Source organism: Triplophysa rosa, linkage group LG6 (assembly GCF_024868665.1).
Source record: "Triplophysa rosa linkage group LG6, Trosa_1v2, whole genome shotgun sequence".
NCBI lineage: Eukaryota > Metazoa > Chordata > Actinopteri > Cypriniformes > Nemacheilidae > Triplophysa > Triplophysa rosa.
Genome location: NC_079895.1, coordinates 10,085,994 through 10,112,058, shown reverse-complemented (window position 1 = coordinate 10,112,058; position 26,065 = coordinate 10,085,994). Strand labels below are relative to the sequence as shown.

The window sequence follows — 26,065 nt, the reverse complement described above, 5'->3', positions numbered from 1 at the left end:
TATCTCGGAAGCTCTGTATGGATCTGGTTGGGAAGACCGGCTCTCTCCAAATGGTTCCAGAGCTGCCGTAGCGCTGTAATAACATTTATTGCTTCTTGTTTTTATTGCTCATGGTCTGTGTTGCTTTTTATGTGATTTATTGTACACATAATATTGGCCACTTGAGTTACCATTGCGCTTATTAATTTCAGAGTTTTCTTAGCTAAGTGCGGGTCCAAATGAGAAACGGCCAAATCATGTAATCAAATAAATCACTGGGAGATAAGCTCATTTTCCTGCGGTGAGCTCAGTGAATGAATTGCCATGTTAAATATTCGTATAAAAATCTCATTAGACATTGTTAAGTGGAATTTTAGGTTGGTTTATAATGTAAAAGTGGTATGCAACAAAGTTTTAAGACTTCCACGGCTAAGTAAGCCAACAGTGCATGCTACTCCATTAGCTAATGCTAATTAGCTTTGCAGTGTTTCAGCATAGCAGTTATTATAACTTAAAAGTGCTATATTATAGACTGTTTCATCTTAACAACATAAACAAACGTTACTGCGCATGCTCTCTTTTGTGACCCCAACTGAATTTCCGTTACACATTCACAAACAACAGAGTGCCTGTAGATTATTTCTGATAACAATCAAAAGAAACCGAGAAGAACCGTTACTTGGCTAAACTTGTCTCTCCAATATGTTGAATTTAGACTCCGATACCAAGCTCAACCGCTAGATGTCAATGTACCATACTGTTTGTTTAAATGGGTCAAAACTACAGGACCCATTCAACAAATAGTTTATTTAGTAAAATGAACATACAACAAAATGTAAAAAAAAATATTTAATACAATTATTATACAATAAAATAATAATATAAATGAATATGAACATAAATTCAATAAAATATAAATAGCTATATTATTAGACTCTAGCCAAACACAAACCGGAAGTTAACTGGGGGTCAGGCGCACGCGTCTGATGAAACGGTCTATAAACTATGAGATTTTGAAAAGCGTTTATATTTTTATTTTATTAATGGATACAAAAGTGTTTCGCTGGGTGACATGGCTGTGTTGCTGAGATCATTTCTGAGTTCAAATATCACTTTTTTTTTGGCTGGTCTGTCAATCAATTCCTCCACTTGAGAATTAAATTCCTTTGTCAGAGTGAATTTTAATGCTCTGGGCTGAATAAAAAGCGCTTAAAAAAATGGGGGGGATTTCAAATGTGCTAAGTGGAATTCAAACCACTGACCCTTTTCTTAATTAAGGTATTCTTTTGGTTTTATTCAGTTTTAAAGTAAGCTTTTTTTCATCATAAAAATGTATTATAATTAAAGAAACTAAAGTGAGGATTGAAGTTAAGAAGAGCTTTTCAAAGGTTGATGAGATTGTTTTGCCACGTTTAAAATATAATAATATAATAAATAGATCAAGCAGTTTCTATAATTCATGCTAAATAAACAAAATAAAGCTAAAAATGGTTTCTTTGTTAAGCTGGTCTGCTTGTTGCCTAGGAGACCAGCTGGTTGACCAGCTTAACCAGCTTGGTCAGCCTGGAGACCAGTTTAAACCAGCTAAGACCGACAAACCATCACCGGATGATTTACAGTTTTGACAGGAAATTAATGTGGGTGAATGCAGGTTAATTGGTGCACTTTGACAGTTTTCTCAGTTTGTACTTGACTTCACCTTCGGTTATTTTTTAAGACAAAAATCTCTAACCTATAGATGGTTTCATCAGACGCACGTGCTTGACCCAAAGTTAACTTCCGTTCTGTGTTTGGTTATAATATAACAATTAATTATACATTTAATTTATATTCATATTTTATTGTATATTCATTGTATTCAATTAAATTAAAACTACTCAACAGTTATTGATTCTTTGCAGCGGTCTACCGGAAGTTAAGTTTGGGCCACTCAATGTTTATGTTGTTGCCGCTAAAACCATATTTAAGTCAAAGAGAATGTGGGAGAATATGTTTCTTATTATTGTTACAATCATCTGTGTGTCTTCATGCAGCTTGGATGAAATCTCTTGTTATTAAAAGTGATAACATGGTCATGCAGGGCTCTAGACTGCGACCAAAATGCTCGCAAATGCGATCGTTTTTTAATAATGTGCGAGGAAAAATTTCACAGGGTCGCATTGGTGCGAGTGCGTAAAACGAATTTTAAAGCCAAAGATTTATTTAACATTTAATGTGATTTATGAGTGGTGAATGACGCGCTTGTGATAAGTGCAGGAAGCGAGCAGAGAGCTTGTGCACTCCATCTGTCTCTAAACTAAAGTGTGTGTTTGACTTCATTTGGTGTTGCGCAAACCGAACCGCATAAAAGCACTACGGGACAGACTGCTCCATATGCTTTTAAAACGCTCTCACGGAACATTGATGTCATATTCCGATCGTTCTGCGCAGCGATTAATGAAGTCGAACACATCGGTCTCTCCCTCACACGTTAATCAAAAGCAAGGTCGGAATCAAATGTTTCACATGGTGCATTTTGAGAATATTTTTACCTGAATGACAGCTGGGTGTGAATGTGCTCAAAAACATGTTGCCTTTTCTTCCCTGACAAGTGCTCTGCACATACAGCCGACATAAAGTAAAAATCAAGTTTCCTTGTTAACTTCTATCTTTTGCGATGTCCTAACAGCTGTGAATAACCAACAGCGCGTCAATTTCCGCTAATGTCCGATTTGCGACGTAATGACTCTTTTGAACCGATTCATTTTGTTGAAACAACTCGTATATCAAACACTGAACTCAAGAGACTCACTGTCTAAACCCATCAAATCAGTCACTCAAGACACCTCGGAATACAAGCGTGCTTAGACCATTTAACAAGAGTGGCTTATAAGATTTAGTATTAAAAGTTTATTTATGACAATGTGTAGTAATAAAGTACATTTATAATAATTTAGTTCCGAGTTACTTTTGAGTTTTAAGCTACAGTAGCTAATTTAATTTAATTTTATGTGGTAAAAAATAAAGAAGGCCAGTGGCAAAAATACAGCTTTTTGCGAAGAGGGCAATAAAGGAGGATTGTGAAGAGTGACAGGTTATATTTGTGTCAGATCATTTCATAGCAAATATATCACTTGAATATAAAACTAAATAATTACAACTGTATAAAATAACAAATACAAAGTTTCTTTGCATTTATTGCGCTCGCAAGCGTAAAAGTGCAAATATGAAGCGGTCTATATCTAACTATTTTAAAAGACAGAGTGACAAATTAACAGCACGATTCATCAACTGAGGTCATTACGCAAGGTCATTATGATTACCATAAAAAAGGGTGCGACCAAATTGTAAGTTGGTGCGACCAACTGAGAAAGTGAGTCGCACTTGGGAAAAATGAGTCTAGAACCCTGTCATGTACATGTCTACAGCTTAGGAACACACAGTCAAAGGGCTCCCCTGCTGAACACACACCATCACGGTCGACCACAGCACACGTGTGAGGGTTAGCCCTGTGCTTTTGAAAACGCCAAAACCTTTACTGATTTGACCGGTTTGTCTTTTCCTCCTCTATCTCCTTCGAACATAAAAGCAACACTAACAACTAAACACAGCAAACTTCTCTCTTTCCCCATGGCAGCTAGGTTGAAGCAAAGTGAGACCCCCACTGTGTTTAAAAAGGCATAGAGAGAGTAGCGCTGAATGGTGTCTCTCTATTAGACCCCTCATACCTCCATCAAGCGATCTGCGCTCTCTCTCTCTCTCTCTCTCTCTCTCTCTCTCTCTCTCTCTCTCTCTCTCTCTCTCTCTCTCTCTGATAAAGATCCATCATGAAAACCCCTCTTCCCCCATGGAGTTATTTTTCTTTACCTTTATGAAATCTATTCTTTAATTACAAGTGCTGTCGTTTTGTAAGCCTCCTACTTACAAGGTAATTTATTTCTTTTTCAAGTGCCTACTTAAAATGCCTTTTTAACATTTCACCCTGCAGCAGTATGCGTCGAATTTAGATGATTTAAATTGGATCCTCCCTCCCCTTTTGTTTTACCCATGTCTTTTCAACCTCCTACACACATTGCCTACAATTTCACTGTTTAGATTCTTTATTGCCAATTCGGGCATTGTAAGCTTTGAGGTATTGACTAATAGCAAGTTCCTCTCCCCTCTCTTTCTCTCCTCATACTAAGTGCAGTAGTTTTTTTTCATTTCCTCCTTTTCCTGCATGTTGTGGTAGTGCCACTGACCAAATCTGCACACTATAGAATGAGAATCCCTACTGAGACTCTGTGTACTTAGGCCCACTCACAGCCATAACTACCTGAATTGCTTTTAATTGCCCGGTGTAGCTACATCATCTCGGTCGAGAATATGCCTGCTTGGTTCTTGAGGGCAATTGTAAGCTTGAAAGATGGGATTAAGTGGATATTGATGTGACTTTAGCTTCTTTCGACAACAAAGACCCAAAGAGAATTCTTAAACCCCCGCACCTCCCCAAAATCACTCTGCTACCCCCTTCTTTATTTCAAGGAGGAAAGGAATACAGTCAACTCATACAGTCCCTTCATGAGCAGGAACCAACAAATGTTGTTGGAGGTAATTACTTGTATGTGATACCAATTATTTGTCGCATTTATTAAGGCTAATTGTTTGAACATCCTGATTTGCAGAAGAAAACAATTAAATGTGTGTGTGGTTATTAGTGATGAAATGTGTTTGAAGTCGTAAAAGAGCATCTCGACTAGAGGAACAGAAATTTTGGGTGTCTCTGTTTAAATAAATGCTAAGAAGTAATTTACCAAAAGGGATAGTTCACCCCAAAAATAAAAAATCATGTCATCATTTACCCCCCCCCTCTTTTCATTTCAAACCTGTATGACTTTCTTTCTTCTGCAGAACACAAAAGAAGGTATTTTAAAGAATGTTGGTAACCAAACAACGGTGGTACCCATTCACTTCTATTGTATGCACACAAAACCAATGCAAATCAATGGGTGCCGTTCGGTTACCAACAAAAATATCTTCTTTTGTGTTCTGCAGAAGAAAGAACGTCATGCAGGTTTGAAAGGATACAGGGTGAGTAAATGATGACAGAATTTTCATTTTTTGGAGAACTATACCTTTAAGTTATGATTGTTGTGGTGGGGTTTGTAATCCGTATTGGCTTGGCTTTAAATAGTTTTTTTTCAGCTGTGCTTGCTGAGCCGTTGTGAATTAGCATGAAAGAAGAAGCGTTCGCTCTGAAGTTGTCAAAGATAAGAGCCTCAGGTCAACGGTGCTTATCCATTAGGAGACAAAGAGGAAAACAAACCTTGTTTTGTCAGTTTGTGAAGATTTGTAAGAGAAATGAAGTGTCTGGAGGGCTTTGAGATTAATTGAAAATGTCTCAAAAACTTTTTTTAACTGAACTTTTACAATGGTAACTATGCAAATACAGTTTCACAGTATATTCAATTTGTGTGTTTAAATGTGTATTTTCTCAGGGGGATCAGTCGGCGACTCTTGGCAGCGGTGCCCTGGTGTCAAAGTAATCAGCGTGCCCACCATACTTCTGGAACCTCCCTAAAGTACATACCTCGCCGCGCCGTTCTCTACGTGCCGGGCAACGATGAGAGAAAACTGCAGAAACTGACTTCGCTGAACGTGGACTGTGCCGTTCTCGACTGTGAGGATGGGGTCGCCCTCAACATGAAGGTACCGACTACCCCCATTCTTTACCCAACACCTGACGTAACCTCAAAATCCTCATCATTCAAAGCTCTCTTTTAGCCAGGTGCTGATCCTTAATCGCTCCAAAGAAAGCTGCCTAAGCGCATTGCCTAAAACGAGCACATTTCCGTCCCATTATGTGCCAATAAAGGCAAAAATGCCCCCCTATCACATTCCCTTGAAACAAGGTGCCCACTTCACACAGAGCAAACAGCGGGAAGTCAGCAGATGCTGCAGGTTAAAAGCATTCTCGACCCGCCCACACAGCCAGCCAATTGGCCCTGTTTACCTCTCCATGAAATTGTGATTGGTGCAGGAGCTAAAGGAGAAGCGGTGGAAAGGAGTCTGGTAACAAAGGTTTTTAAGTCATGTTAATAAAGATGATTGATATGGCCAGAGGCTGTTCCTGCTTGAGTGGGGAAAAAAAGAGTTTGACAGACAGCTAAACTATGACCCCTGAGAAAAGGTGAAGGATCCCAATGTTTTGTAACACCCACTAATTTCTTTATCACTGTTAAGTGGGGGAAACGGTTTCAAAAAGATACATCAAGTATCCACTAAAGCTGAAAAAATAACTAGTTTCAGTGCCTCGGTTTCGAGTTAATCCACCCTTGACAGTCTTCAAGTGTTGAAAAAGATGTACAAAGTGTCCTGTTTTGTATTGATGCTCGGCTCTCCAAACATGGCATTGTTAACTGATATAGATCAGCATGTCTGTTTTACAAAAGTTATGGTTGTTTTTACAAGAACTGTATGAAAAGATTAAAGCACCGAACAGTAATTCTGAGTTTAAGAAGCGTTCTGCCCAGATAGGATTATTTCATTGAGGAATATTAATGCTAGGTGATCTGAGAGGGGGAAAATAACATTAGAGAAGGTCTTGGGTCCGTCTCTAGGCTGAACGTTTTTTCTTTCCTATCTCATGTCCCTGTCAGGACTGATAAAATTAACGCTGTTTGTACCTTTCCAAGATAAAAATGCTAATAACTCACTCTAGAAAATACCAATGTACTTTGCGAGGAGCCTGAAATATAATCCCATTGCTCCTCATCTTTTTGATGGCATAAATCTTTTAGGGCCGTAAGCGCTTACAATCCTTCGTACGAGACACAGTCAATTTGAAAGACCATATGTTAGTTTTAAAGAGCCTGGCATAGAATGGGGAAAGCTGCGATCTATTATTTATTTGCTAGCGCACAACTGCGTAATGTAAAAATGAGTTATTAACTCAATAATAAAACGCTTCGCTCCTTGCCACTCGCTCTTTCACTTCCCACACGCTCAGCTGTTTTTCCCATTCCGGCAATTGGAAATCCACAGGGGTTTATGTATACCTATAGATAGGTGTTTTATTTTCTGTGCTAGTAAACGGCACTCCTCCTGCAGCTCAGTTACATTTGCGTGGGCCTGCGTGGATGACGGAGTGGGAAAACATCACACGTATGCACACGCACTGGTTCTGAAAATAACTTCTCAGATTAAGAGTTATTTTCGTGAGGCGCCGATGTAACCAACAGGTTTCCGAAATATTTCAGTACGTTTGGATGCCTCATTATTTGAAATGATAGTGTTTTGAAAGGCTGATATCATTTGGAATATATTATTGCTGTAAAATTCTATGTATAAAAGCGTTTTGTGACCTTAGTGGCACTTTTTATTTAGTTGAGAGCGGACGGAAGTGGCCCCAGGAGTTGTGGCCTATGTAGAGCGTTCCAAATTGGAAAGCAGTATGCAGGCTGTAAGCAGCAAAGCAGCTCAATGGTTTTTGGAACAGAGCTAATTTGTCCTTTCGTACGGTTATTGCCACTTTTTTGTAAAGCACTGTTGTAATAAGGAACACCCCTTAAAGAACCCAAAATGAAGAGTTTACTCATTCTCATGTCATTCTAAACCTGTATGACTTTTCTTTCTTCCGCAGAACACAAAAGAAGATATTTTGAAGAATGTTGGTAATCAAACAACATTGCCTTTGGCCCCCATTGATCTCCATTGTTTGGACACAAAATCACTGTAATATATTAATTTGTATTCCACAAAGGAAAGAGTCATATACACCAGTGGAAAGAATTAAGAGACCTCCTCAAAATTATTATTTTTTTCATTTTAATGTACAGTTTTTTTTTTTAGGTAGGCCTATGTGTTTAAGTAGTTAACTAGTGACAACCTTCCATCCGATTCCAAATGAAAATCCAAACGGGACAAACTTGTCAAAATAAAAAAGAAGATGCAATGTTTTGCACTGCAGATCTTGACTCTTGCCAAAAACGAGTGTATATTCATATAAAAAATTGTATTGTGTTGTTTAAATATGTATTTTAAGAACAGTACAAAAACAAATGCTTTTGTCTGCTTTCTCTCAGTCTTTCACATTGCTGTTGGGTGACTTTGTTATTTCTGAGGTTAGTTTCTGTTGAAATTCAACAAAAACTGGACTGGAATTGCCACAGTGGTCTCGTAACTTTTACCATGGCTGTATATGTTTAAAATGACATGAAGGTGAATGATTGATGACAGAATTTTTATTTTAAAAAGAATTTAATCACTGAATGTCTTTTTGGTCAAAATACTTTTAATTCAAAACGGTTTTGTGTATTTTTGTCTGCATGAGGTTACTCAACAAACTAAAAGAGTTATTTTGGTTTGTATAGTTTCCCCTTTGTAAACCTGTGCCAGTTGCCAGCCCCCGCCCCCTGGGTGCCACGTGATAGACAGTTCAGGCTGCCTGCCCGGTTACTGCTAACTGCCAGTCTGGCTACATACTTAACTTACACACACGTATTATTTAAAAACATCACTCCTTACCGATAAGGAGGGGTGGGAAGACCACTTTCTCTCCCTCCGGCAGGTCTGATGGCTACACCTGTCTTTTTCTCTCCGGGGGCGAGTTTGTTTATTTCTGTGTTTTGTGGCATAGATGCCCTATAGACGGCGGCTCAGTTTGGGGCATTCCACCGGGCGGCTCTCCCCCTCTCGCCTTCCCTGCCCGCCTCCCCCTTCTCTCTGCGGCAGTCTCGCTCTGTACTGCACCCCCCATCTCCAATCCCTGGAAGTTTGGAACTAATGAACTGACTGCTGAGCTGCCGCCACGGAGCTTGGTCCCAAACTATACTGTACTTCACACTCGATTTATTCTCCAGATGGCAAGACTACGCAGCCCTGCCGGGGGGGGGGGCACCTCTTCCACTGAAGTGTGAAAGTGGACGGATGTTGTTTTCGGTTCCTCTGTGATCAGCTCCGAGCTCCCTGAAGCCACCCGGCAACGTATGTAGAGAATAAGTCCCCCTGCTAACGGGCACACCCGAGCTGCGATGGCTGTCTGTACGCCTTGTGTGTGTGTGTGTGCGCGCCCTTGTTGGTTTTTTTGAGGTGTAGTGTCACTAACATCAGGCTCTGTCATCTGATGCACTCATCTGCGGGTGGTGACTGCTGATGCTTGGAATCATGACAGTTATCCCTGCCCTCTTTTTTTTCAACTTCTCGCTCCCTCTGATTTGTCTCTCTCTTGTTCTTACTGTCTCACCTTGTCTCTTACCACTTGCTTCTTTACTCGGAGCAGGTGCAAGATATCTTGCTAAGCAACAGGTTTGCTGGTTCGGTCTGGCCTGATGGAAGAAACGCTTGGTTCTTCTCAGGGCTCAGGTTTCTTTATTAGGGATTTGCAACATTGCATGTTTCTACAATTATTTATTTTAGTATAATAATGTATTATGTAAGTGTTTGACTTACAAACATCCAGACATCTCTCTTTTGGCCATATATCACTTTTTTTTAAGTTTTCTTACCAGTCTTCAAGTAGTTTCTCAATCACAAGAAGAAGCACATTAAGTTAATAATTGACTGAACAACTGTGATTTTCAGACATTAAAATTGTATTACCGTTTCTATCACCTTGTTTGACAGCAGGCTGTTGATGTTCTGTTTATATTTGGTGTTCTTTGTCAGCCCTGGTGGTGGCAGTAGATGAAATGATATGAAAAAAGTGGCGCGGCTTATGTTTTTACATTTGCAATCTGCAGTACATACATCAGTGTGCCTTGCAGCGGACAGCTCCATACCTGCATGACAACGTTTTTGTTGTCTTTTGCTCATGTATGCCTTCACAAGTACTGTACTCATCTTCTGTTTGTCAGGACCGGCTCAGTAATACACTATTATAGTTTTGGATTTCAGTTTGAGCTTATTTGAAAGTGTAATACTTTGGCTTCCTGTCAACATTTCCAACTTACCATAATTTATGCAACCAACTGTTATCTGATATAGAAGTCCAAAATCCAATGTCGCTATTTTGAAGACGTCTCGGATTTCTTCCACCGCACTCACTGGGGCGGTTCAAAGAGGGAATGCCACAATGGATCGCAGCAGCGTAGTGATGTGTAGATGTGTGCGAGTCCACGTGACAAATACTGCAAAATGAGATTTGGCCTTTTCAATTTGCCATCTTCCTGGTACTCACGGGTACCAAAGGACTGGAAGCTCTGTTGAGAAGAAGACTGTGTTTTAAAGAAATAGTGCAACATCAAAATAAAAGTTTTGGCATGTTTTTCCAAACCTGCTTCTTTTGGTTATATCAATAACATATTTAAAAATATGAATGATATTTGCAAATAATGAAATATCTCAAATCTAACTGTACCTTAGGGAAACGTTTGTTTTAATTTTTCAATTCAGTTATTATTGTATGTAGGCCTACTATGTAGTGGACTTGTAAATCTTATGTAATCTGTAAAGTAGCTTACTCAGGGCAGTACTAAATAGAAAATGCTATTTTTATAATTTTATATATTTTTGTATATTTATTTAGTGATAAAATATTAACTTTAAATAAAAAATATTTAATAACTAAGGACTGTGTGCATACAGATATTTTTAAGGACAGCATCTTGGACATTCTGCTAAACGCCATTTCTGTTAACGGATAAAAAGAAAATCACCCAGGTTCGAATGACATGAAGGTGATAACAGAGTTTTTATTATTTTAAATCTATTCTCTTCTAACTATTTCTTTACCAGAACCAAAACGGCACAGCACAGGAATGTTCCAGAGAAACACAGGGCGATCGGCTGCCAAGAAATACAAATAGCGATCTGAGGCTTTCACACAGAAAATGAATCCCCAGCATTAGTGAACTTTAGTAGTCTTCAGTAGAAACTGCTTGCCAGTCAAGCTTGTGGTGTGAGTATGTCATGCCTTTATCACAGAAGCTCTGTAGGTTTAGAGGGTCGATAAGGGGGGTTGTCCCGATTGCATTGAGCAGAAGAAACATCATGATAATTAAGGAAGGCTTATTGAGGTTTTATGATGTCGTAATATCATGAATGCATTTAAGATGTGCTTAAGGTGAGGAGTTATAACAGTTTCAGTCAGACTAAATGAATGCATGCATGCTAATCAGAATGAGAACACATCTTGGATAGAGACGAGTCATCTGTTTCACTGTTGCACCAAGAGTTTGATTCTGAAAGGTTGCAAACGACAACGAATCAAATGTTTGCTTGATTTATGTAGTCTGTATTACACATAACTTTAAATTCAGCAACGTCCATGAGAAAATGTACTGCAAAAATTAAAGTGTCTGAACAAAAGATGCATTCTATCTAAAAGCGAATGCTCACCCAGACTTGCCTGAAACGCCTCGTGTAACCACACCCCCACAAATCTACATCAGTTCATGGTATGATTTGACTAAGACCGCCCAAATGTATACGCAAGTAAGGTGGGCGTACCTGTCAGCACAATTGCTTTGGAACCTGATGTTCCAAATATGGTAAGAGAAGTTACATTTCCAGTATTCGACCAATCACTACGCACTGGTTAACTGGCCAATCATAGCACACCTCGCTTTATGCGGTATGTGGAAAATACAGCATTTTTGAGCCTTAAATCATGTATACACATTAAATTACATCTAAAACAAAGGATAATATTCGTTTTAGCCGTGTCACATCACCCCTTTAAAGACTGTATTGGGGTCTTTAATGCATTTGAATGTAGTTTTGTGTTTGAAAAAAAAACAGGCCATTAATGCGCTATTTTTGCTGTTCAGTAAGATTATCATAATCAAATCAGAATGTCCTATGGCACATTTATTATTATTTTGGTTTGCTTGTGCTTCAAAGGCACAAGTTACATAAAGACTTTGTTACAAAGCTCTGACCCTGGCAGCAGGTGTGAGAAACTCTAATGGCTTGAAAATTGAAAGTCAGTTACTGCTGACACTCCGTGGACCCCATGTACTCCATATAATGTAATTTTTTATTGAATACAGCCCATGCTTTTGTAAGTGTCCAGCAAATAATCTATTCTCTGGTGGTTTCACTTCACTACGAGAAGAAACAGGATAAATTGAGGGTTGGTGTAAAGAGCAATTTTGTGTCCCATTACTTGTCCCATTGTGTGTTTTTAAAAGCCTTGAGGATAAAGGTGTTTACAAATTTATCCAGATTAATTTGTTGGTAAAACATGGATGGAACATAAACCCCCCCCCCAAAAGCTGTGCTTTGACCGAATGTCACATTTCCCAAGAAGCACAGCGAGATCTGTATGTTAACGCAGTCGTCTCTAGCTTTATTAGGACATTTTTCCTTCCGTTTTCAAAATAGATTTTAACATGTTGACAGTGGCCTTAGATCCTGGCTACACTGGTGTGTTTTCATTTGAAAACGGAGTCTCCCAAACGCTGCCCATCCGCACTGAAACATCTGAAAACGCTTATATCCATGTACTGCGCATGAGTAAAACCCAAGACACGTCAGCATGTGTCATTTCTGTCTGGCGTTTATTTACTTTCTGAATTATTATGTCGTGGGAATGTGGAGCAAAGTAACTTAGACACGAGTCTCCTTCAACGCCCTTTAACACGAGACTATAAAGCTGCAAAAGTGAAACTTAACTCGCGCTCTGCTGCCAAACAGTAACTGAGATGAAATAAATATTCCGTCTCCTAAAATGCAATCTAAAGTATGCATGAACTGACATTAATGCTATCAAACAGGAGAGCAGCCTAAACAACGCGTCATCGTTTTTAAACTCCTCTGTTTTCCTCATCCACACTACAACGCGAAAACAGTGTTTTCAAATGTATCCACTTGCGTTTTCAAAAAGCCGTTGAAAAAACTCTGTCTCAGTGTGGACAAAAGGCAACAACAGAGAAAAAAAGATGCGTGGATAGAGTCTTAGTTAGGCCACCACACTGGTTTTAAGCACTATTTGTTTAGCTTGCCATTTTCACAAGTCCAGTTTCACTTGTGTACATTGTTCTGCTTAAAAATTAGTTTTGCTGACAGATGCTTTATGTGCTGAACAAAAAATGGCACATCAACCAACCAAGTACAGTAAGTCTCCATGGTTGGATGCAGAGGTCGAATGTGGCATTGTGGTGGGCCCATCTGAAGGCTCCTTTACTGAAACCTTTCTATCATCCTGACACTGGGCGTCCAATGCAGCACGACGTATCGCAATACGCCGAGTTTCAGAGAAAAACCTCCATCTCTCATTATCAGATTTCAGCCGCCTGTTTTGATTGGCAAAGCCGGCCGGCCACACAGTCGTGTAATATTCGAGCCGCCCAAGCAGTGCTCTGAAAAAATAGCAGCCCCTGGGTTGTTCTTTAACCTCACAGTGTGAGGAAAAGTGGCGGTTTTCAGGGGGTTGAGAGCATCTAACGTGGAGCCTAGGGGGACGGGGGTTCCCTCTCATGCGGAACTGGACAAATGCGGAATGAGGAGAGGATCAGATGTTGGATCTGTTAATCATTCAGCTGGAATAGAGCTCCAGATGCCTGGTGCGTCACCTGTCAGAGCCTGTCCGTGGCACATTTGTTTGCACAGATTTCACGTGTAAAGAATGAGGGTCACTTTCCCCCACATTCTGTAGTTACAGTTTATTTTCACCAGTGTTGCAGGTGTCATGGTGGGATGCAAAACGTCAGAAATTAAATAAAAGGAAATTTAATGGCTGCTTGGGAATAACAGGCCACAGGTGGTGTGTCTGCTACTGCTTTCAAATACATGTGCGTTTAAATATATAGGTCACCCCCCAAAAAATCATTTTTTTCTTATATTATGCTTAAAAAAGACATGTTAGGCAGAATTTCTGAGCACACAATGGTGACTAATGGTAAAAACAATGGTAAATGATGACCAATTTTACGTTACAATTTTTTATATAGTCTCAGTTGATTTGAGTGTTTTAAAATTCTTTCTGCCTCTTTTTTTTTAGCTTTTCTTCCCCCCTCACTCATTTCTGAGTTTGACTGTATAGGGAATCCATTATGCATTTCAGATGTTAAACAAACCCGTTTTTCAACTGCTTTGATTTAGACACTGAATAATCCGGGAGTAGATCCATTTCTTGGCATACCACACAGCTGGAGACCAAATTCTCAACAAATCTGAAGGATTTGGCCTTTTTTAAAACTTGAAGGTCCGTCCTTTGTTTGGAGTGTTTTGTGGACGTGCTGTCATGATACTATGTCGAGCTTTAATGATGGAAAGAATCAAAGATCCCTCGAACCTGTGATTCTCCTGGACACTCTGTGGGATGCTGGGGGATTGGGGGAAGGGTCTTTTGAAGCAACTAGTTGGATGGGCTTCCATTAATGTAAAACATTTCAGCTTTCAAAGTATTTTATTCTGGCTCTGGGTGGCTGGGGCACCCCAGGAGCCGAGCTCTTCTCTAGAATGTTCTTTCTGTCAATCTACTTTGAAGGGGGATGAGTTAGTGCGCCCTTTCCACTGATAACAATTAAGATATTTTGCTGTCTGGAATATGAGTTCAAAGAGATACACGTGATGATAAAAGAGCACAAAATTGTGAGGTATGAATTTTGATAATGCGTTACACAATTCAGTGTGGGCCAATGGTTATTTCAATCTGATTGGTTTGTCGTCACTTTTCCTGACACTTTTTACATATATAAATGTGATACCAGTTTGCAGTGGTTCTGCAGTATCTTCAACACAGTGCAGTGGAGCACTCAACATTCATAAAGCTGTTCCATGGGGGATCCAGTCTGAGTTACGGCTTCATAAATCCATCAACCCTCCTAAAATTACTACTGTGATCACCAAATACATTATAGGCTTCAAGCGTACCCATGACTGCCTATTGAGAAGACGTTTTTGATCATTGGCAATTAAACAACTCTTACCATATGTAAGTTGAGGACCATAATGTTAGTTTTGATATGTGAGTGTCTAGATTGTATGTTGGGTTTAATCCGTTTTGGTAGGATATTCCACACTTCAGATATCATGTAGAAGTCTGACTTCACAGAACTTTGAACATTCTGTGTTTTTCTTGTAAAAATGACTGACAATGCTGTTGTTATTACCAGGTCGAATGACAAGGGTTTTATGGTCGAGACTAGACTAGAATAAAAGAGGGAGTCACAGATGTAGACTGACTTCAATGCCGTTTATTACGTGGCCGTCATGGTCTGGGCTGAAGTTAAACACTGTTTGGGTGGAGTTGACCCTGGCTGGGGCTCTTTTGTGGATGGTGTTAAGATGACCTAGGATAAGGAGTTCCTCATTCAAGTTGAATTAACCCCAAGGCCTCTCTTCTCCTCCTCTCTCTTTCGTGGTCACTCTCATCCCTCCTCTGATCTAAGCTGACAAGTCCTGAGCTACCGTTTCCTCTTACCGCTTAACTGAGACCACATTTCCTTTGGACAGTGTCGTGTTCAGACCAATGGAAACCTCATTGTTCAGCCTTTTTCCCTCCCACCTTCAGTTTTCTTGGGCCGCATCTGGTTTGAATCTCCTGGCGTGTGCTGCTGTGTCACAGTTAGGCCCTGGAACTTGGCATTAACTTTGATTCTGCCTTCCTCCACTTCCTTTGGTCATGTGTTTTTGGTGTTTGTGGGGAAGGCTTGTGTGTGGGGATTTTCACTTTATGGTCACTAGAGAGGTCGATCCCTCTCTCTAGGTCTTTCTCTGTTCTCTAATCCCAGGCGCCAACTACAACTTCCCCTGTAAATTCACATAATGTCTGCGCTTCCAAACTCTTGCATCTTTTACAAGTGCACCAGTGGCCAAACTGGTATTTCCGGGGTCGCAGTTTTATTACAATATCTCATATTTGGAAAATATTTATCATTAAAGTAATAGTTCACCTAAAAATAAAAATTCTATCATCATTTACTCACCGTTTCAAACCTGTATGACTTTCTTTCCTCTGCAGAACACAAAAGAAGATATTTTGAAGAATGTTGGAAACCAAACAACATTGGGGCCCTATTGACTTTTGTTCTATGGACACAAGACCAATGCAAGTCCGAGGGGACCGCCGGTGTTCAATTACCAGCATTCTACAAAATATCTTCTTTTGTTTTCTGCAGAAGAAAAAAGTCATACAGGTTTGAAATGACAGGGTGAGTAAATGATGACAGAATTCTCATTTTTGTGTGAACTAGCCCTTTAAATGCAAAGAATTGTCAAGTAGTAAAAAGGCATACAAATCAGCATACAAACACTTCCACTGGTGTGCACATTTGTTTGTTTATCATGATAAGAATACAATAAAAGAACATCACAAGAATACACAACAAACAATAAACATAATAAATAAAAACAAAAAGTGATAAGAAAAACGTATTGTGTGCGTGTTTATACTATAGTGTATAAAACATAACAATAGGGTTTACAAAGTAGTTTGATTCATACTGGACCTCAGTTTGTGCTTGACATTGTTTGTGGATGATGACATTTTATACAAATTTTTGAGCTTTAAAGCCTCTGTCTTTGATTGAGAATTGACAACAATGGTACGAGATGAGAGGTATCGTAAAAATCTAGTGTTTTGTGAATGGATTTGCAAACTTAGCTCCACTGAAGGATTTTGGCAGTAATTGTTACTATTTTCATAAATAAAATTGGGTGATTAAAGCATTTTGATTTTATATATTGTCTAAATAATAAGTTTAAACAGTGGAGCAGATGAAGCATTAAAGTTATTAGAAAATGTGGCCAAGCCTTCTATGTTTTTTTTTTTGAGTGCCCACCAAAAGAGTTCGACACTCTTTCATTTATCCATGCAGGCCACCCACAAACCTGACTGTGTTTTACTGTTTTCTTACAGTTAGAAAGAATATATTTTCCATCCTGAATTGCCTGAATTATGTAACGCTGCAATTCAATGTTCTGTTGCAAGCACATTATGCGTTATTGCATCATTGAATAGAGCGTAGCAGATGCAAGCTGGTCATTTTGGTGACCAGCTTGCATTTAAAGTCATTTCCATTCTGTAGTGTCAATTCCGGAGAGGTCAGTGCTTTTGACACAATAGAACCTGAATGTTTATTTTGTGTGCCTGCCAGGACGCAGCCCGGAAAACCATCCCGAAGATGCTGGCAGAGCTGGATCTGGGGCGAACAGAGAAATGCGTCAGAGTTAACTCTGCGTCCAGCGGCCTGGCTGAAGCCGACCTGGATGTCATTCTGCAGGCGGAGGTGCTGCCCACAGCACTCATGCTGCCAAAGGTGGAGGACACAGGAGAGGTGCGGTGGGTGAGTGAATCATACTCGAGTCTATTAAGAATCTTAGAGTAACAGCACACCAAAAATAAAATTCATCAGAATCTTGAGTTCTGCATGGAGGGCTTGTGTTTCCATATCAAATGTAGGATGATTATAGTTAATGTTGCAATAATTATATTTTAATCCAAAAATTGAAGACTGCTTAATTTGAAAAATGAGAAAGTATAAATACCTCTGATGTGCTTTTGCATTTTCCATCATTTGTAAAGAACACAGCAACCTCAGAACTCACAGGGTAAGAGGAAACCACAGGTCTTTTCAAAGCAATAATAACAGTCTTTTCCATTACTCTAAAGACGGCCTGATGTCTCTAGTTCAGCCCAGAGAGAGATGGGCTGTATTTCTTGGCATCAGCTCAATAAAAGCCATGACATTTGAAATTGGCCTGAAAAGACAGATGTCACCAAATACACTCTCTCAACCTCGGTCCCCGGAGACACACAGGGCCACTTGAATAAACCTACTATACATTTGGTAACGTTGAGGAATGATATGTCGGTTAGGGGGCAAAAAATATAAAACATCCCTGTTCACATACAGTTATCCCTAAAATAGATTAAATCCCTTTTTAAAATTCATGTTGTTGCATTAAAGGGGCTGTGTTTGTTATTGTAAATATATAACTATGTTTTCAGAGGTATTATATTATATTTTTTATATTTTATATTGAATATATATATATTTCATATGATATTTTTACCTTACATAATGAAGCGCTATGTTATTATTACCTTAGAATGAACTATTTCTATCCACACAAATATGTTATCTCCTTCGGCAAAATAAACCCTGTAAACGTGACAACATCTTAGTGCTGTGTTGTCCTCTGTAGTGCTTTGAAAGGAAGGGTGGAGGGGTGGAGTGAGACATTGGTTGCAATTCGCAACTTCACCACTACTGTCGCTAAATGTCATACACTGGACCTTTAAGAAAACAAAATATTAGTGGCATTGATAGTGGCAAGTACCGTGGCCGGGAAGTGCAAAACAAAACAACAAATCGCAAAACTAAAAACAAATCTAAAAGCAAAATAAAAAATCAAAATGACAAATCTGAAAACGCAATATCAAATCTAAAAACAGAATAGCAAATCTTAAAACACATTTTGTTAATAAAGTTGAAACGGGCTCATCTTGCATTAGGAGTAGATGCGTGTCTGTTTCACACTGCATGAGCAGAGTCTTCGCGTGGCGTGAGCCCTGAGCAGCACGCATAGTGCAGCTTAAAGGCGACTGCATGTGTACCATGCATGATCATTTTCCCCTCACAAGATACATACAATATAAGCATATGACATGATATGTACTTTAATCTGTGTCCCTGTGGGTTATGGTGAGAGAGTGACTGACGCGTTTGTTTTCACTTATAAATATAAACATAAACCTATAACAATACTGTGAAAACGCGCATCTGACGCGTGCGGTGTGGCTAAGTTGTTCTGAACGTCTCTTTATATTCGTTCACATTTTTTTACAGTTGTACAAACAAAACCATAGCAAAGTTATCGCTTTCCAGCTTGGCTTCACACATTGGCCGAGACTCTCAGCACCGCATTGCGTACACCGCACGCGTTTGATGCGCGTGTATAGGCTTATGTTTATATTTGTAAGCGAAACAAACGATCGCGTCAGTCACTCTCTCACCATAACCAACAGGGACACAGATTAAAGTACATATCATGTTATATGCTTATATTGTATGTATCTTGTGAGGGGAAAATGATCATGCATGGTACACAGGCAGTCGCCTTTAAGCTGCACTATGCGTGCTGCTCAGGGCTCATGCCACACGAAGACTCTGCTCATGCAGTGTGAAACAGACACGCATCTACTCCTAATGCAAGATGAGCCCGTTTCAACTTTATTAACAAAATGTGGCTTTTGAACCTTAATCAATGAATATGCGCAGTATCACATATGCATGTCCTTTCTCATAGTACATCGAGCGTCCTGGATATCTTGATTGACAGGAGTTTCATCCAATCAGCAGTAGCTATCCCATTTCAACAAAATACCTACCTTTTCCGGTTTGACTGATTTGTCGTTGTGTTTTCTGACTTGTTGCTTTGCTTTCTGACTTGTCGTGTGGTTTCTGACTTATTTTGTTTCTCGAATTGTTGTTTTGTTTTAATATTTGCTATTCTGTTTATAGATTTGATATTGCGTTTTCAGATTTGTCATTTTGATTTTGGATTTTTTATTTTGCTTTTAGATTTGTTTTTAGTTTTGCGATTTGTTGTTTTGTTTTGCACTTCCCGGCCACCATAGGCAAGTATTTATCATAATCAAAATTATCGTACAGAAGATATCAAGCAGTTGATCTTACGTTGAAGGTCTTTATTCAAGTGATATCAACACCTGTGTGTCTTTTAATAGGTGTTAAGGATTCTTGTGGACCTCTGTCCATCAATCAAAGCCGGGCGGCCTCTGCCAGGCGGCCTCAGGAGGCCCCGGCGGCACCCAGCATGGCCAACACACCAACCCCCAAATCCCTCCAGCCCATTTTCCCAATCAGCCAACCCAGCCCAAATCTGCAGTATTCAGCTGCTCGGCATGAGCACTGAAAGGGCCCTAAAGAAGCCACTATGTCTTAACTAGGTAGATGAAGGGAGGGAGGGACGGAGGTAGTGAGATGGAGGGGCCCCTGTCTGTTGCTCACAGTTAGTTTAGGCTTGAAGCAGGAAGTTTTTAACTAGTGGTTTTAATTAGTGCTAATATATTTCCTGGGCCGCTTTTTCCCTTTTTAATTGCAGACAGGTGGTCATATTTCCCGTTCCCGTGTGTCGGGGTTTTGTGTCTGATTTTGTTTCCTCCAAAAATATTAGACATCCCCTGTTAGCGTTCCTTTAAAACACTGTTGTTTTAGGCCTGCTGATATAAAAATATAAAACGAGAAAGCATATACTTTTTCTTTTGCTACGTAAAGTAGATATCAGGAATCCTCCCTCAACCACATATCAAAACAACCCCATTTTGAGAGTTTTTTCCAAATAAAATTGACCACAACATCAGCCATTCACTCCCCACATAGCCACTCAAAAATCAATACAACCTCCAGACATATGTCACATTGGCTAACACACAGCAAGCAGTGTGTGTGTGTGTGTGTGTGTGTGTGTGTGTGTGTGTGTGTGTGTGTGTTAAAAAAGGTGCACACATATGTGGTGGGGTTAGAACATGGTCTCCACGTGCTTTGCACATGGTTGAGCCCGTAGCCGCAGCAGGATATGGTAGATTGTGAGCGGAGAGGAAGTCGTGTAGCACTGACCTGACATGGGCACGCAGCTTTGAAAGTGGCGTGAGACAAACATGAAAGGAGAGAGTGATTCTCTTCTCTTTGCTGTATTTTGCTGCTTTCATTTTAGTTACATTGTCATGGTTTAACAGAATCCCCTGTCTGTTATTTTAGTGTTGCTACAGAAAATCTGTAGTGTTGTGGAACTTGTGGAATTAACCATTACTGTCATTAAAATGATTTAAAGGAAATGATTGTCATTTTCAGATGTTAAATGGTTTGTTGTATCCTAGTTTGATGTGCAGGTTTAAATAAGCCATTCATGGATTTATTTCCCGAAGAGTGTAATGCAGTGGTTAGGTTTGTTTGGCCCATCATAGCAAAATCGACTCAACCAATGGTGTGAGTTTGAGGCGGAACCACTTGTTTGTTCAACCAATGGCTGATGGATGGAGAGTTTGGGGAACCTGTTGACCTTTGACCTGTTGACATTTCTATTTAAACATGATAACAAAAATTTCCTTATTGATTTAGGGCATTTTTGAAAGACCTTCCTTTATGAATTTAGTATTATTTTAAAATATATATTTTTGCAGAACCCGTAGTTAGAATTGGTACATTGTATATCGAGGTATTTAAAAAATAATAATTGTTTAAATCCTTAACATTGCAGTTTACCAAAATACTAGTTTTTAAAAATTGAAATGAACAAAAATTCTTGGTTTTGTAAATCCAGTGGTGGACGAAGAAAATCATTTGTAGCATTTTTCTTTTGATCCCAGAAAATAATCACCTGCTATCAAGTGCTATTGTGTAGCGTTAAATATCTCTCTTTCCCCGTTTTTTGTGCGCGTGTGTTGCGTCTGTGATGGGCAGTCAGCGAGTATCTAATCCAACGCACAACACAAAGTCGTACCACTACAAGCCTGATTATCTCTCTCCTCCTCTTCTTCTCTTCTCTGCAGCCGACCCTAAATCCCTCTGTTGTTTATTTTCTTCCCTTTTTTCACGTAGATGAGCGAAGGAACCTCCAGACTGATTTGTTGCTAAAAGATGGACTTACTTGTTTCCTTTTGTGTGAAAATCTTCTGCTCTCCCTTTCTGTCTTCTCTCCCTGCTTATTTGACTGACAAGGCTTATTGGACTATAACAGGCGTAACTCTCCCCCCCTCCTCCTTTTGTCCGCAGACAATTCTCCCACAGATTCGGAGCCGTGAGCATTCTTTGGCCGCCACACTACCGAGTCCTGAAAAGAACCAGCTCGAGTCCCGTCCCTCCCCGTCCGCTCCTAATTCTCTTCTCCCCCACACGGTGAAATGAGCACTTCAGCAGGCCGGAAACATTTAATCTGGCCCTCTTTTGAAGAGAATTAATTGAAATTTATCCACTTGCCGCCTTTTTCGCTCTAGCAGCTCCCTCGCCCCGAAATCCCTTCGTCGTTCCCAGCCGTGCGGTGGTGGATGGGGCTGATTTTGTGGCACTTGTTGTTGAGAAGTGTGGGTTTTAGAGGGCTGAACAAGGACTGAAGGAGCCTGGCCTCTATAGCCCTATTGACAACCGAAAAGCCCTCTTCTCTTGACACCTGAGAGCGGTATTACCGTTTAAGCGACTACGGTTCAATGCCAAGATCCCAGGGGCTTGTGTAAATATTGAAAGGGGCCATTCGGTCCCGATACTTCAGCGCAATAAAAGCACACATGTAATGTGTCACTCGCCGACGTCCGTCCGCCACGGCAGGCACGCGCGCGTGTCGGGGATTGTTTAGGGCAGAGGTTTTCGTTTTTTTTATTGAGGGCTACAGAAATGCTTTGTTTTGCCGCAGAGCGGCCCCGTATTTCGTGCAAAAATACGGGGCCGTTGGAGAGGGCAGTGTAGCGTCTGATAAAAGAGATGGTGAGGAAATGGAAGGGCCACTAAACAAGCCAATCCCTCTCCCTCCCTTTTTGCGTTCGAGGGGAATATTATGCTAAGCCTTTGGCGTTTTTATGTTGCCATAGCAGCGTTACCCCTGCAGGGTTGTGACCTCAGATGATTACAGTACAAAGCTTATTGGGTCTTGAAAACCCCTTTGAAGATGAAAAGTCTTTGATGGTTTATATTTATGCAAATCTCTCAGATATGATTTATCCTACTGAGATTGAATGGGGAGATGATTAAAATTCCCCCATTAGAAAAAATCCCTCAATGAAAGCATATTCTTTGAGCTAATAAAACAAGTGTGTGTGGGATATTTTTGCCTTTATTTGGAAAACTAACGTACCTGAGGTTATTTTAATCTGCTGTCCCCGACGTGTGAAAGAGAGACGAATGGGGAACAGGGAATTACACTTTTCTGCGTTGAGTTTTTTCCCCTTCCACCCCCCCTCCCTTTTTGGTACAGGCTTTAAAAGAAAATATCTGACAGAGGGAGCTTTTGTGTGTTTCCAGATGATAGATTTTGGAATTTGGGCAACCCCACTGGCAGTCCACAGCTAGCTGTGAACTGGTCTGTTGGAAAAAACCTGAACGCTTTGGTCTTCAAAGAATCAAACTTCATTTTAAAGCCTTCTTAGGTGAGCTCAAATATGAGCGGGAAAATGAATAGAGAGGAGAAGTTTCGTATCACACGCCGCACGTCTTGCGAGTCCTTCCACCGGGGGAAGCAGAGGCTCGGCATTCAACCGAAATGAAACGCACTCCCAGACTGCTCAAATCTCATCCCTTTCCACTTTTCATATTCAGCGTTTCTTTGTAAATTCAGCCAGGAACGTGTAGTATATCTCGAGGGCCCCTGTGAAACAGGAGTTGTCCAAAGACTTTGCAAAGGAAAGAGTCTTTGAAGTAAAATATTTTTTTTATTTCTGCTAAACCCCGGTTTTTAAATTCAGTTAGCGTTGGTTTTGCGTAAGGTGTTGTCTGTTTGCAAGAGATTAAAGTGTTTTTATTTTTTAATGAGTGTGTGTGTCTTTTTCAGTTTGTTGACAGGTTTCAACAGTATTTAAAAGGCAGAGAGCTTAAGGAACCCATCCGCTTGGTCACCTTTGTGGAAACGGCTGTAGGTCTGCTAAATTTTAAGGTAAATAAAAACCCTGTAAAATCACATGTTTAATATTTTATTTTTTATTCTTTTAATGTTTTTATATATTTTTCACTACTTTTCACATGACCTTCAAAAATACAATAATAAAAAAAGACATTTTTTTGTCCACTTATAATATACGCAGTTCCTTTTTGCTCTTTATTATTTTCTTTTCCTCTTTTACCCTCCCCCAAACCCTCTGTTGTGCTGGCTAGACAGTATCACAGAGGCAAGGCAGGGAAATATTGCAGAGTCACAGCGAGAAGTAAAATTAATTTGGAACCCAACAAAAGCATTCAGGAAATTCCATCTGCTCCACGCCTGACACGGTCACATCACATTCCAGACTTTCTTTCACCAGTCTTAGTTCTGGGGTTAGTTTCAAACTTTGGAGAGTCTTCACAGATTTCTCCATCCACGGAGACAGAGGCGCATCAGGCCGTTAATTGTGTGTGTGCGTGTGTGTGTGTGTGTTTTCTTTATAATAACTGATCAGGTTCCATTTTGAAACACTATATGAAGAACAGAGGCATGGACGGCGATTAAGGGAGTTTGGGGGAAAATTAGAGCCGACTGACTGGGTGACTTGATTGAGTGCCAAAGCACCGACACACACACACACACTACACACAGCTTCTTATTTTCTCATTCTCTTAAAGGCAGTGTGTGAAACACTTCGAGATTTGGGGCCAAAGGCAGGTTTTCATCATGATGGCGTTGTCTTCGGTTCGGATGACTTCTGTGCCAGCATAGGTCTGTTATCTTTATAATATAATATAATGCTATTTTGTATTTATATACGTATATGAGATTAACCCAACATTTTTATTTTGAAAAATCTATTTTTCCTGTGTTTCAACTAAAGGGGCCACACGCACCAAAGACGCTAAAGAGCTCCTGTACGCGCGGCAGAAAGTGGTGGTCACCACCAAAGCGTTCGGGCTCCAGGCGATTGATCTTGTTTACATCGACTATCAGGATGTGGAAGGACTGAGGCTTCAGGCCAGAGAAGGAGCTCTCATGGGCTTCACTGGTACACTCTCACATTTCTTTTCACACGCTCGGCTGTACTGATCTTCCTTCCCAAAAATGGTCTTCACATGCGTTTGCAAATGCATGTTGGGATGTGCAAGGTCATACACTGGTTTATCTAGAAGATGCCCTCTGCCTAAGCCAGATAATTTAGAGAACCTGTGATTGGCTGTGAGGTGGTTGACGTCAAACTTAAAGTCTTAAAGGAATATTTAGGGTTAAGTGATAATCGATTGCATGTCTGAGATGCTTGTGACCGAGCCACAATATATAAACCTGTAATGGAAGTTACGCAAGTGTGAATGGAAAACATACATTTCTGAGCTATACATTCATCTCTTTCCCTGTTCCTGCATCTGTGGCTCTTTCTTTGATTTCCTCACCAAATTTCATTTTTTTAATAAAAAATGCTGGTCTGGTCAATCAAATTCGTTTTTTATCCTTTTTTGTGTTTTAAAATGTGTGGAACTTGGCCTCTTGTGCTACAGACATTTAGAGAGGTTGAGAGAAAGTTTACTATGTTTGTTTGTCTACATATGCATATGTGTTTCTTTGTTTGTGTGTGTGTGTCCTGGTGAGCGAGTAACTGGCCACGGGTGGCCAGACACAGCCCTCCTCTGAGTCTCTGCTAATGAATATATAATTGCTGTTTGCAGAATGCACACTGTTCTCTCTGCACATCCCTGTGTACACTAGAACTGTCATTCCTGCTGAACAGAACCCTCCTCTGCTGAAGATCTCCCTTCCTTCCTTTTCTTTTGATGTCATAATTCTATCACTAATTTCATTAAATATGTGAGTTTTCTATTTAAAATAATTATTTCATAAATGCAATTGAGCAAACATTAAAACGTTTTACTTTTTAATGCAGAAAATAATTAGGAACATTTATTAATTGTTGCATTATTAGCAAAACAACATACAAAAATTAAACAGTTTGTGGCAAAATACAGTAGGCCTACTAAATGTATTAAGTATACTGTAAAATTATAATAAACTAGTCGAGGACCTGACAGGATAAGAAATATTTTGTTTTGTTTATTTTCTTGATCACACAGCTGAGTAATATCAGTTTTACTCTTGAAAAAAATGTTGTAACTATAGTATTTTACTGTGCTATATTTTTGTGAAGAATTATATATTTTTGGGTTTGTAGTGTTTCAGGAAATCTATCGGGTGCCACAGAAATAGTTTGTATTTTCCCGGCAGCCATCCTGCGGCTTGATCGTGCCACGGTCCATCAGTCAGGGCTGCATACAGCAGCCTGTCATTAGGCAGGTGGGGTCGGGTTTGATGACTCTCTTGTGCGAGTCTGAATCGGAGCAGCTCTCGGGTAGCATGCGTTGAGCTCGTGTCACCCCGTTTGCCACTGCTAGTCTGAGTTCTCTGTATGGGGAGGCCTGCAGAAACACTGTTTATATTGTTACACCTTCAGTGTGAAGTGTGTGTGTAAGTGTGCTTGTATGTAGGAAAATAGGATATTGTAAATACAAGTCAATAAATACACTAAGAATGTTTTTCTATTGATCTGATGCGCCTTTTA

The 26,065-nt window shown here is 39.9% G+C and overlaps 1 protein-coding gene across 2 annotated transcripts in view; it reads left to right on the top strand.

Moving 5' to 3' along the window:
• clybl (citrate lyase beta like) overlaps nt 1-26,065 on the top strand; it is a 65,497-nt gene that overhangs the window by 28,463 nt on the left and 10,969 nt on the right. Inside the window, exons 2-6 of one of the 2 annotated variants that reach the window (XM_057336956.1) lie at nt 5,436-5,646; nt 16,980-17,159; nt 23,386-23,487; nt 24,150-24,243; nt 24,356-24,523. In XM_057336956.1, coding sequence (XP_057192939.1) covers nt 5,436-5,646; nt 16,980-17,159; nt 23,386-23,487; nt 24,150-24,243; nt 24,356-24,523 — 755 coding nt within the window. Of the gene's footprint in view, nt 1-5,435; nt 5,647-16,979; nt 17,169-23,385; nt 23,488-24,149; nt 24,244-24,355; nt 24,524-26,065 lie in introns of both variants that reach the window. The other variant, XM_057336955.1, reaches the window with a different exon arrangement.